A 13,547-nucleotide genomic window follows, 5' to 3' on the forward strand; every position below is an offset into this window, starting at 1 on the left:
CAGCAACACCTGCTGGTCAAACGGGGAAGGGACACGGTAGGACCACAGCAGGGGCTGACCCTGACAGGCTAATGCTGTGTGCAGGAGAAAAACAAAGTAATCTTCTCTCAGTGACAAATACTGATTTATCGGAGCTTATGGTAAACCTCCAAAAACTAGCCACCAAGATGCAACGGCGAAACTACAACATGCTGTATTTTATGTACAACATTGTACTGTATTGACCGAAGAGTCGTGGCAGCAGCAAATGTAAACAACGAGAGGCGGACTGACATCTGCACAACAAGCAACAATAACATGAAAGCCATGAATAACAGGGAAACACGGCAAGTTACACTATAAGGACGGTAAGGCTCACACGCGGCGGGTAATTACAACCACAGTTAAAGGCACACGTGACAATCGGATACACAGCACAAGAAGTACCGGCACTAAAAATACAAACGGGCTACAGTATATACACTCGTTCGCAAGACATGCTGGGACACGCACAGGTACGCCAGTGCTACAGTATTATAGTCTATTTGAATTAAACATAGTTCAGTAATTTAATTTGCACAGTGCTGTAATTTGAAAAGTGTTTGAAACAGCTGTACTGTATTTTAAAAGAGTCAATAAAATTCCAGGAATAGCGACGATGTCCATTCTATTAACTAATATTAATTTAATAAATATACAAATGTCAGTTAGATGGTAATCTGCCTGAGACATAAAGAAAAAAGGGGGGGGGGGGGGGAAATCACTTATAATGATCATCCACTTATACTAATCAGTTTCACCCAGACAGATGTGATCACTATAACCGGATTCCCCAGTATGAAATGGAAATAGGGAGATTAGTCAAAGAAAACAAGATCTGCTGCTATATTTTATTAACTTATTTGTTTTCCTAATTCTGACGTGCTGAAACACATCAACGATTTAAAAACTGCAGCATTATCCCCATTAAAGCAATCTTTGATAATTATTCATACAGATATCTTACATGACAAAAACATGACAACTGATGAATTTTATACTGATTAATTGTGGTTGTATTTATTATCAATAAGAAGTATAAATGACGGCATAAAACATTATTCTTTGACATAATCCTTTTCATTTGACAGAAGGAAACATTTTGAACAATGTGATAATTAAACCTGTTACTATTATTTAGAGGAATACACACAGACAAGTACAGGTGAGAGCAAGCTTTGAATCACTGTACAAAAATTTCACATAAAGACAAAATTTTTATTTTGTTGTTATGTACACCTATAAATGGCCAAAATGCATACATTATAAGAAATTTGTAAAATTGTTTTTTTCTTCATATTCATTATTTCCACTTTTCATACTAAAGATTAAATACACCAGATGTAAAGAGATGTTAGTTAGCTTACTTAGCACAGTTTGGCTGTACTGTACCAAAGCTGAAACCCAGGATAGAGAGGCTCAGTGAATGTGGCCTGGACCCTGTGCAGAAGGGTCACTGTGTCAGAGACGCTGTAGAAGGACAGAGTTCCTGCCCTGTGATCCAGATACACTCCTATCCTGGGGGAGGGGGGGCCAGATACTGCAGATTTCACGTTGTTGTGCCAGAATGAGTAACTGGAGGTTGAGCAGTACAAACACCAGGACTTGTCATTGCATCCAAGCTTGGTGTCGTCACCCCATCCTTTCCTGTTGATCCCTCTATGTGTCACAGCTATATTGACTACAGCCCCGCTCCACTCAACCTCCCAGTAGCAGCGCCCAGTCAGACCCTCTGTACACAGCACTTGGGGGAGTGTATCAAACCTCTGCTGGTGATCAGGATATGACTGTGTCTCTCTCTTCCATGTCACCACTCTGTTCCCCTCAGACAGATGGAGGTATTTGTTTGCTGTGTTGGGGTCCAGAGTGAGCTGACAGGAATCTGATGGAGGAGAAGATGTTTTGGTCTCATTCACTCCTTACGTTAAACAGGAATGCACGCTTTTTTGGTATGTTTTAATGCTTTGAAAAATAAAAATAAAAAAACGTATGTTTACCCATTCATGTTTATATTGTCATATTCTCAACATGGACATCTCAGAGAACAAAATGAAATTAAAATTAAATTAAACATCAGCAGTCACATTGGAAACAAATTTAAAGTCTCCTGACATAAACAGCTCATGTAAATGTGAAAGACCAGGAGGCAGCGGGAGAGAGAAAGAGAAGCTCCTCTAGCAGAAGAAAACGAAACACAATAAAACACACTCCACCTCATACATGGAGAGAGAAGCGTGTGTGTGAACAGACTCACAGTGTAAGAATTCTGCTCTGGTCCTGGGCACTAATACCGGTAGGACAGTGTCTTTGGTAACTAGAAGGAGACAGAGAGAAACAGGGATGTGAGTAAAAGGAATTTACTTGTGGCAGATGGACTTCACTCACTGTGGAGATAACAGCAGTAGGGTATTATCATTATGAGGGCAGTTTAAAAATGTAATAATCATTCTGAGTGAAACACAATAGAAATTTCTCAAGGATTTTAAATTGTATCATTTTGCAAAAATATGATTCCTACTATTTTCTGGTTTTCTGAAAAATTTAATCTTACTGGAAATAGAAACTGAAATGTGAGGTTGACTGTATTATACTGTATACTCTCTCTGCATGGTCTGTACAGAACATGAACAGAGTGGAAAATGTATTTATTTATTAACCTGTGTGTTTGATCTCTGTCGTTTTCTTTTCGCAAACATTCTCCAGTTGATCCTTCAGTTCAGAAACCATCTTCTTCACTTTCTCAAAAGAGCAGCGTGGATAGACAGAGATTCTGGGTGCAACTGAAGCTTCAGGGCTGACAAGAAGGACCCGGCACCTCTACAGACACACAGACTGATTAAACAGCTTCATAAAAACAAATCTGTATTGTAATCTAAAAGGAACATTAATGTCTGACAAATGACAAACTAGCTGAGATATAAATGAAAATGTACATCCATTTGAATACTCTGGTTTTCTTATTGCCAAAGTAGCTGTTCTGTTACCTGGAGGACATGGATGTGATCCTCTGTGTGTGAAAGCTGCTCCAGCTCAGAGTGTCTCCTCTTCAGTTCATCGATCTCCTGCTTCAGTCTCTCCATGTCTCCTTCAGCCTGACTCACTGCAGCCTTCTCCTCATCTCTGATCAGCTGTGTCACCTCAGAGCGTCTTCTCTCAATGGAGCGGATCATCTCAGTGAAGATCCTCTCACTGTCCACCACTGCTGACTGTGCTGAGCTCTGTTGGTGATACAGGGAGCAGAGGACGGTAAATTACAATTGGCCCCTTTTGAGACTCCAGAGAGCCTCATTGTACAATAGTGATGTGAGCTGACAGGAGGTATATAAACAGCACAGGGCTGGGGTTTGGAGCGTCACGGTGCTGGATGCCTCAGGTACTGAAACCCAGCCAGCACTGATTGGAAATGATCACCCATTAAGCTCATACACTGTCAGCTGCAGAGATTTGGCAGAGACTGGTGGCTGTATGGGGCAGGTTGGTTGTCAGTGCTGGGTCTCAGTTTGATATGTGACTTTTTTGGTGTTTCTTTGCATTACACAGGTGTATGAAAAGTCCCCTTTTATTATGAGGAAAACCATTCAAGGGCCATCTGAGAAAAAACTGTAGCTTATCCCTCCTGTCCAGTGCCATTATTCCCCCCCCCCCCACCCCGGGAGAACCCTGACTCATTATATCCCACAGTGACCTTACATTAGTTAAACCTTAAAGGACTAAAGTCGCCCGTCTTAAAAGAGCCTCGATTGAAGCCTGAAATGGTTCCTACAAGCCAGCTGTTATCTTCTCTTCAGGTTCATACTCACTGTGATTGAGTCCACAGCCTCTCTCAGCTCCTGCAGCTCCTTCTCTCTCATCTGAATTCTCTGCTGAAATTCCCTCTGTGTTTCATCCATTTGTTTCTACTCATGGGGGAAAAAAAACGATAAAAACAAGTTTGTTTCATTAACTATGATCGACTATGATTACATCTCCCTGTCCAGGATGGACCCCAACCTTGTGCCCTGTGCTGCCTGGAGAGGCTTCAGGTGACCCTCATGACTCTGGAGAAATGAGAGGGTGATAAACTGGACAAAGACCCTTTGACTGAAATTCCCAGTGAAGGATGTGAAAAGAGTTCTCACAGTCAACCTGAAGTTCACTTACTGTATATAATGCATGTGGTTAGTTGCCACATTATTAGGTACCAGCTAGTACCGGGTAGGACACACTTTGCCTCCACTTCATGTGTAGATTAGATGTGTGTTCAGTGAAGCCATTCTGCTCATCACTGTTAAACTACACTGTTATCATCGCACTTGTGTCCTTCGTGTTAGCTGTAGTTAAACCCGTCTGGCCATTGTCCTCTGACCTCTCACATTAACAAGTTGTTTTCTCCTACACAACTACCACAGTCTGGGTGTTTTATGTTTACTGAACCATTCTCATGAAACTCTACACTCTGCAGTGTGTGAAAATCCCAGCAAGGTGGCTATTTCTGAGATGCTGGAACCACCATGCTACTAACCAACAATCATCACACATCTTCGCCATTCAAATTCACTGTTTGAAGGAGCTTTCAGTAGGAATTCAATGAGACCTTTTTAGACTTTACAGTAACATCTTGACACAGGTTTGCCCTATTGGGAAAAGATCTACTGATAGAATTGAAGGTATTAAACTTTCTCTTTAAGACATTTTCAGTGACTCATTTTCTGAGCATATTCCTTTCAGATAACTAACTAAGCTTAATCATAATCTCTCTTCAATGGAAACTTATTCACATGCGACAAAAACCATTTTTACTTTATATAAAATTAATAATTTATATATGAGCATTTCCAGTCTGACCTGTATCTCCGCCCTTCCTACAGCAGCTGAGACTGTATCATGGCCTCTGTGTTCATCCATCGTACAGAGATAACAGATACACTGCTGGTCGGTGCGGCAGTAGATCTCCAGGGGTTTGTCATGGTGGGAACAGACCTTGTCTTGCAAACAGCTGATGGCATCAGTGAGCTTGTGTTGTTTTGCGTGATGGAGTTTATTGTGAAGCTGCAGGTCAGTTTCACAGTAGGAGGCCAGACACACCAGGCAGGACTTGACAGCTTTGTGTTTTCTCCCAGTACAGACGTCACACTCCACATCTCCAGGTCCAGCATACTGGTCAGCAGGAGTAGCTGCTTGTATTCCAGTCTTCTTCAGTTTCTCCACCACTTCAGCCAGTATGGTGTTTCTGCCCAGAACAGGTCTGGGTGTGAAGGTCTGTCTGCACTGGGGGCAGCTGTAAACTCCAGCATGATCCTCCTGATCCCAGCAGCTCTTAATGCAGCTCATACAGTAACTGTGTCCACAGGGAATAGCCACTGGATCCTTCAGTAGATCCAGACAGACCGGACAGCTGAATTGGTTCTGATCCACTGCAACACTGGCGTCTGCCATTTTACCATGAACACTGATAGGATTCAGTTTCGTTTTCTCTCACAGTCGGCTGTGTGTGAGAGTGTGAGGGACTTCCTGCTTCTCAGGTTGCAGTAGGTGTGGTTTTGAACTGAGGCCAGACTTAGAATAGACTGGGAAAGCAGTGGAGCTAGAGTTTATGAACAACCTGAACGACATGCATGCAAGGAAGATCATCCCTATTCCTGAACAGACACTGTGTTTGTGAAAACTCTGCTGGGAGTTAATTCACGAAAAGCAGCGGGACCAGGCAGCATACCTGACTAGGGCTGGGTAGCAAACTTCGGTACTTTTGTGTCACCGGCGGAAATGCTTTGATCTTTTCGAGGATCAAAAAATTAATTATCTTTCTGTGCCAAATTCCGATACCCCAACAGTAAATTGCAGCATCTGTAAGCTAATAAGGATACAGCATACATATGTAAAGATCTTAAGTCACTGGTGATTGGCTAACGTAACGTTACACAAACATGTCATAGAGGCCTGAAGGAAAACGTACTGTATGTGTCACAGGGACAAACTTGTGAGCTGGTTCACATGTGTGTGTTGCTGTTTTTGTTTGTTTTGTGGTGTAAAAATGCCTACAAAGTCAAACATGTGGCTGCACAGGGTTCCAGGCTGCAACCATTTAAAAAAAAAAAAAAAAACAATTTATAAGTAGACACACTAGTATGACTTACAAACATGCCCATTATATATTCCCCCATATAGTGGCTGACCACATCGTGGTACTGTATATCATGTGAAAAACCCAGAGAGAGCGTGAGAATTGGTGTGTGTGTTGTGGGAGATGGAAAATAACAGAGACAAGTGAGGAGGTCAGAAGGTCACGGGGTGCGTGAAGATGCAGACGGCGTGAGCTAGAATATATGTATGCTACTGTATTTAGAGCTGGCTAAAATAACAGGAAACGTCTGTCTGATTGTGGGTTTACATGTTTGCAGAGTTCTTATAATAAGGGGGGTGTAAGACTGCTTTTATCAGAATAGAGGGGGGTAAGTCTACTTTTTATTATAATCATAGAATATAGGGGGGTAGTTCTGCTTTTCTATCAGAAGAAGGGGGGGTAGCCAACTTGCTTGCAGAGAAGCAACTAACGCAGAAGTGGAAAATTACTGAAATGGGAGTCAACCTCTTCACATAGTATAAAAGGGTGATTAGCGGAAGAGAACTTCGAACTCCTCTGAACTCGCCAGCTTGAGCAGTGAGCTAAGAGGTTGGTTCCCTGATCGATCTGTAAGACGTCATCAATAAAGTATCATTTCACTACATATATCACGCCTCCTGGAAATCATCATTTTCTCATCAACGGACTCGGTGGAGCGGGTGACTCCAACAGTGTGTGTGTGAGTGAAATCATCAGAACTCAGTCCGATTGCAGTTCCTCGGAATCACTACTTTGGAGGTGCTTACAGTGATTACCACAAGCACCGGTGTTCTGACAAAACATCCTACCTATCGAGACGTGCTATCGAGCCTTTCTGCGCATGTGCAGTTCTACCGTCTTGGGATTAGGGTTAGGTTTTAGGGGTTATGGTTAGGGTTAAGGTAAGAGTTTTAGGGGTTTTTGGGGGGTTAGGGTTAGGGTTAGGGTAAGAGTTAGGGTTAGGGCTACCGATTAGCACTACGGTAGGATGTTTTGGACGTTTTGTCAGAATACCGGCACTAACATGGAAGTAACGCAGAATTGCAGAAGAAGAGAGAGAGCAGATGGAATTATCTTTGTGAAACTTGCCAGCACTTATTAGCGGTATAAGCAGGGGCGGATTAACGCACAGGCTAGATATGGCTTAAGCCTAGGGGCCCCACGTGTGCCAGCCTGCAAGGGGGCCCCCATTGGCGCGGAGCGGGGCTGGGTTGGGGGGCCCACAGACTACTGTAGCCTAGGGGCCTCTGTACACCTTAATCCGCCCCTGGGTATAAGATTACATAATTTTTTATTCTGTCTAAAATGAAAGATGAATCTGCTGGCCAGATTTATGAATTATAAACATTTCACAGGTCGTTTAAGTAAAATATAAATAAACAGCTGTGTGCGAAAGCCCTAAAGACGCAATCGGTTGTCGAGCGGTTGTCACGGCAGCGTGAACGTGTCACTGACGCATGCGCACCTTCTGCAGTAATGGGGGGCGTGTAATTCCGCCAATAAATTACACCGTTTATCTGTTTCTGTGCGCGATCGACTTAATGGGTAAGTAACTAATATGTTAAATCCTGGTTTGTATTTTATAATGGAACAAGAAAGATTGAGAAACCTACAGATTGGGTCAACTCCATGGTATGTGTAAAAAAAAACAAAGAACGGAGAGTTAAGAATATGCATGGATCCAAAAGATCTCAATGAAAACATCAAGCGTGAGCACTACCAAATACCCAAGCGGGAAGAGATCACCAGTGAAATGGCAGGTGCTGAATACTTCTCAAAGCTTGATGCGTCACAAGGTTTTTGGCAACTTAGACTGGATGAAAGCAGCACTAAATACTGCACTTTTAATACACCCTTTGGCAGATACTGCTTTCAGAGGTTATCCTTCAGCATCATATCAGCTTCTGAAATATTCCATAGGGCGATGGAATGTATCATTGAAGGCCTAGAGGGAGTGCGAGCCTATATTGATGACATCATAGTATGGGGATCCACACTCCAGCAGCACAATCAGAGACTGACAAGGGTCTTGGAGCGAACACAAACAAATGGACTCAAGCTCAACAAAAGCAAATGCCAGTTTGCAGCTAAAGAAATCGTTTTCCTTGGAGACAAGCTTTCAGCACAAGGTATACAGCCTGATCAGGAGAAGATCAATGCTGTACTCTGCATGCCTAGACCCACAGACAAGGCAGGTGTACTACGCGTAAACTTTTTAGGGAACTGTACTATGCGTGAACTGTACTACGCGTGAACGTTTTATGGAAGTTCATACCCAACCTTTCAAGCAAAGACGTCATACATTCGCGAGATCCTTCACAAAGACAATGACTTCAGGTGGACAGCAAATCTTGAGCGTGAGTAGCAAAGACTCAAAGGCACACTGACTGCTGCACCTGTACTAACATTTTTTGATCCAACAAAGAAGATCAAAGTGTCTGCAGATGCATCAAAGAGTGGAATTGGTGGAGTGCTTCTGCAGGCTGACGGTGAGCATTGGAAACCAGTAGCATACGTATCCAGGTCCATGACAGAGACTGAGTGTAGGTATGCTCAAATAGAAAAAGAATCCCTAGGATTAGTGTTTGGCCTTGAAAAGTTCCACAGTTACATATATGGCCTTCCCACCTTCACTGTAGAGACTGACCATCGTCCACTAGTTGCCATTGTAAAAAAGAATCTGAATGAAATATCACCTAGGATACAGCACATGATGATGACAGGTATGACCTTGAACTTGTCTACACACCTGGGAAACACCTAATCCTAGCTGACGCACTGTCAAGAGCACCCTTAAAGAGCAATGTTAGCTCAACTGAAGATGATGTTCAAACCCACGTCAACATGGTGTCCGCTACACTTCCTGTATCAGACACAAAAACAACGCTGATTGGTTAAGAAACAGCTAAAGACACTGAACTGCTATGTGTCATGGAGAACATGCAGAATGGATGGGCTGCAGGATCCTGTCCACAGTTCTACCATGTAAGAGGTGAGCTGAGTGTAATAGATGGACTGTTGTTGAAACGAGATTGGAATGACTATCCTTACAAACTGAGACAAGACATGCTGCAAAGAATTCATGAGGGGCACTTAGGTGTTGAAAAATGTAAAAGAAGGGCAAGAGAGACAGTGTTCTGACCTGGATTGAATAAAGACATTGACAAGCTAATAAGCAGATGTGAATCATGCCAGAAATACAGAAACAAGCAAACTAAAGAACCAATGACTGTAACTGATATGCCAACAGCACCATGACATAAAGTAGGAATGGACTTATTCCATCTTAAAGGAAAAGACTACTTAATAGTCATTGATGATTACTCAAACTGTCCCGAAATGGCATTACTGTCAAGCACATCTTCCAGCTGTGTCATAACACATGCAAAATCAATCTTTGCCAGACATGGTATCCTACATACAGTGATGAGTGACAATGGACCATGCTTCAACAGCAAAGAGTGGCAAGCCTTCGCAGAGGTCTATGATTTCAAGCATGTAACATCCAGCCCACTGTATGCACAATCCAATGGGAAAGCAGAGAAAGGAGTCCACATTCTCAAACAACTATTAAAAATGGCTTCTGAAAGCAACTCTGATCCTTACCTTGCACTACTCAGTTACAGAGCATCACCTCTGGAGTGCGGGTTGTCACCTGGTGAGTTACTAATGAAGAGAAAACTTCGTACAACACTGCCAAACTGTTTAAAGTGAAAGACGCATTCTAAGCTGGAACACAAGCTAAAACAACAGAATATTATGCAAAAGATTTTTTATGACAGAACAGCTAAGCAGCTTCCACCACTGTCCAGGAATGACTCAGTCAGGATTGAAAGTCCTGAAGGATGGGTGACAAAAGGCCACTGTTCTACAAGAGGTTGCTCCACAATCTTACACTGTGAAAACAAGAGAGGGACAGATCATCAGAAGAAACCAGCACAGTCTACTGAAAACACCAGGGACTGTTCCAGATAAAGAGCTCAGTGAAGCACAGTCTGAGTCTGACACCATTTATCCATCTCCTAAAAACAGTAAAACAGACACACACACTGAAACTCACACCAACACACACACTTCAAATGAGATTGTGACTAGAAATTGTGTTAAGAAACCTGAAAGACTGAATCTATATAAAAAAAAATGAATGGATATGTTAATAGTGATGTTTGATGCAACTGTCTGATATTTACAGATCTGTTATAGAAGTTATAATGTTTAGCTCTTTTGTTTTGTTACAAAGATGCATATTTGTGGAGTATTCACCTCAAAGAAAGGGGGATGTGATGATATATAGTGTTCTACCCCAGGCCACTAGGGGTCAGTGGCGTTACGGGAACAGGAAGAGAAAAAAATCTGAATAAAAGAAATATAAAATACAATTAAAGATGAAGTTCTTTATTGTTAAGAGAACAAAACATGCCGCAACTGTAAATACAAGGGGTATACATTCATAGCGCACAACTCTAAAGGCTATGGCAGTTACCTGCTTATGAAATATTTAGTTGAAAATGGCGTCGCCCCACACATTATCACGCAGGGCAGCAAACTGCTCTGTGTGACACACGAGGACTTTAAGCAAAGATACAGTGACTCACTTTGCTTTCTGCCCATGAAGCTGAGCGCATTCCCTGCAGCTATGGGTTTTGAGAGCGAAAAGAAAGGCTATTTCCCCCATTTTTGGAACACTGTAGAAAATCAAAATTACATCGGGCCGTACCCGCCACCAGAGGCATACGGTGTGCAAACCATGATGGAAAAGGAAAAAAGAGAGTTTATGGCTTGGTATGGCACTGTTGTTGGGGGGGTGTTTGACTTTAGGAAAGAAATGGCAAAATACTGTAAAAATGATGTTGTCATCTTAAGAGAGGGCTGTCTCAGATTCAGGGGCGAGATCATCAACAGCTGTAATCTAGACCCTTTTCAATGTGTCACCATAGCCTCAGTGTGCATGAAACAGTTTTCCATGAGTTTTTTGCCTGAAAATACAGTCGCGCTAACCACTCCAGATAATGACATCAAACGTCAAAAGGCATACTCCACGCCATCTATTCAATGGTTGGAATACATAGCCTATCGTGAAAACCTAGAGCTTCAGCATGTGCTCTGTAGAGGGGAGGTGAAAATGGGGCCCTACTACCTCGATGGCTATGCCGAATTCGATGGGGTTCGTACCGCATATGAATTTGCGGGGTGTTTTTTTCACGGGTGCCCAGAATGCTTTGATTCAAACGAAGTGAACCCTGTAACAAAATGGCTGGCCTGAAATGCAGCTTCACGATCGTTTTTCCGTACCGGAAGGGTATTGCCTTGTTCTGGTCAGACTTTAACTCGATGACTATATTATCAATGTGATTCTTGCAGAGCGACATGTAATGGACCCTGTTGTCTGATATTGTGACCATCGAGTTGTGAGTTCCCGTAATATGTACCCCCGTAATAGAGGCACGAAACTGTCACCCACTCTTTGGTGCTCGACAATGTCTGAATACACGTAAATTGTGTAAAATCCGGCGCATATGTCAGCGGGATTTGGAGCCGATGGTCTATCACCAATCTTTTGAAATACATCAGGAACAAACCCCAGCATCCTTGCAAGGTTACCTTTCGCTTTAAAAGCCATGTGTGCTGGACCAACCATATATACTTTGTTTTTTATCACGCCATAGTCAAGTTTTAGTTTTGACATTCCTAGAGCATCGTTCATTTCACTGATTAGGTTTTCAATATCTCTGTAATGCCCCGCTTTTAGCTTGTATTGCAGGATTGCCTGTATTGACATCCTGCCGGTCACGTAAAATAATGTGTCTTCTTCCACCAGTGTATCCCACGTTTGCGGGTAGTGGATTTCCGCTAATCCTACTTCCCATTTACCATTCAGATCAATTGGCTTGGCTAGTTTTGTCGTGTAGCTTGATATGGCATTGTGCGGGAAAACATCCATAGATGCGTTGCTCAGGAGCGTAACATAAAAACTGCTTTCCTCTTCCATGTCTGCTTTTGATGGAAATGCATGCCACAAGCACGTACCATCGCAGTTACTGTATAATGCGACTACTTGGCTAGCGGGGACCCAGCTGTTAAATTTGTCGGGCCACCCCAGCCATTTCACTAAAAACATTTTTTTACCCCTCTACGTTTTTTCCGCAACAATTTTCTCAAGTTTGAAGTTTTTGTCTTTGTCTATTCCGATTTTTTATAACTCTTAGGCATAAAATGTTCCCTCTATGATCTCCCCGTCATAATCCTTTATCCTGTACACCGGTGGTGATCTAGACAGACGTTCGGTGACTGTAAAATAGTAAAAGTTTGCTTATATTCTTTGGTAAATTTCCCCCGTGCTTTCGATACCCTGACCACATCACCGATATTAAACTTATAACGACGCTTTTCAGCTGCACCAGGCGTCAAGCCATATATGTTGTTGAAGACTTGGGCGGCATTCTGTGCATTTACCTCCACCGGCTTCATTTTAATGGTGCTGTGGCAGGTGTTATTGTAAGCACTCGCTTGATCTTGTACAATGTCTACCTACCTTCTTGTATTATAAGCCGTAAAATAGCGCCACATTCGTGTCTTTAAACAGACGCCTTCACATTGTTACCAGTAGCGAAATGTATTATCCCATGTTTCTCCGTAAGCTTATGAAACAATGTGTTAAAAAACTCTGTCCCTCGATCGGTTTGTAGCTTTTTGGGTATCTGGTCTTCAGAGAGAATGTTTTCAAACACTTTCTGTACCTCTGCACCTGTCTTGCTTTTAAGACACCGCACCCATGCGTATTTTGATAGAGTATCTATGCACGTCAACATGTATTTAAAATCATCATTCTGGTCCGCGTAAGCCGACATATCCTCCAAGTCAGCTTGCCATTGAGAATCGATATTAGTCACAAAGACTCTATTCCTTTTAAGTTCACAAAAGACTCCTTCGACGGCTCCCTGCACTTTCACGGGCGAGGGGTTGGGGTTGAACATTGCGACTGCGTTCATAATGATATGTTTAAACCATGGTCTATGCAGCTTTTTGATCAACTTTTCAAAATTGTTAAAGAAGTAAAACGGTTCAGGTTCGTAGAGACACGTGTGCCTCCGCTGGTCTCCTTCATGTCATTTTCAATGATCCGATCCAGAATACAGGCCAGTGCCCCTTTGAGGATCTTCATGGCAGAGTCGGTGATGCTCCCATCCACAGCATCTTCAGATAATGACAGCGCAGTAAAACACCCGCTGAGCTTATCCATCGTCGGTGCAGGGGGTTGCGATGTGTCCATGAATGCATACAGGAGCACACCCGTCGCATCAGTCTCCACCGAAGGCCATTGTGGCCACGCCGGGCTAGAAGGGGATGGTGGTGGCAGGAACAGATCCCCATATGGCCCCAATGATGCGGCCTGCCGCGGGATGAGTTGAGGAAGCTCTGGCGGGGTGTCCAGTCGCAGGCCAAAAGTTGA

At 42.9% G+C, this 13,547-nt stretch overlaps 1 protein-coding gene across 1 annotated transcript; it reads right to left on the reverse strand.

Annotated features, from left to right (window-relative positions):
* Positions 1–855: 855 nt before the first annotated feature.
* Positions 856–5,657, reverse strand: LOC140588772 (tripartite motif-containing protein 16-like). Its single transcript, XM_072710788.1, has 6 exons — positions 4,843–5,657; positions 3,819–3,914; positions 3,003–3,236; positions 2,676–2,835; positions 2,273–2,332; positions 856–1,900 (listed from the first exon to the last, which is right to left on the reverse strand). Exons 1-6 carry the CDS (start codon positions 5,431–5,433, stop codon positions 1,386–1,388), a joined length of 1,656 nt encoding a protein of 551 aa, XP_072566889.1. The 5' UTR covers positions 5,434–5,657; the 3' UTR covers positions 856–1,385.
* Positions 5,658–13,547: the final 7,890 nt, after the last annotated feature.

Source organism: Paramormyrops kingsleyae, chromosome 4 (genome assembly GCF_048594095.1).
Source record: "Paramormyrops kingsleyae isolate MSU_618 chromosome 4, PKINGS_0.4, whole genome shotgun sequence".
Classification (NCBI taxonomy): domain Eukaryota; kingdom Metazoa; phylum Chordata; class Actinopteri; order Osteoglossiformes; family Mormyridae; genus Paramormyrops; species Paramormyrops kingsleyae.

Excerpts from the sequence above, each read along its gene's own strand:
- LOC140588772 (XM_072710788.1), bottom strand. The coding sequence starts at position 5,433 with ATGGCAGACGCCAGTGTTGCAGTGGATCAGAACCAATTCAGCTGTCCG. Across the intron at positions 3,915-4,842 it reads TAGGAAGGGCGGAGATACAG|AAACAAATGGATGAAACACA; the intron begins GTCAGACTGGAA and ends CCCCATGAGTAG. Across the intron at positions 2,333-2,675 it reads GACAGAGATCAAACACACAG|TTACCAAAGACACTGTCCTA; the intron begins GTTAATAAATAA and ends GTCTCCTTCTAG.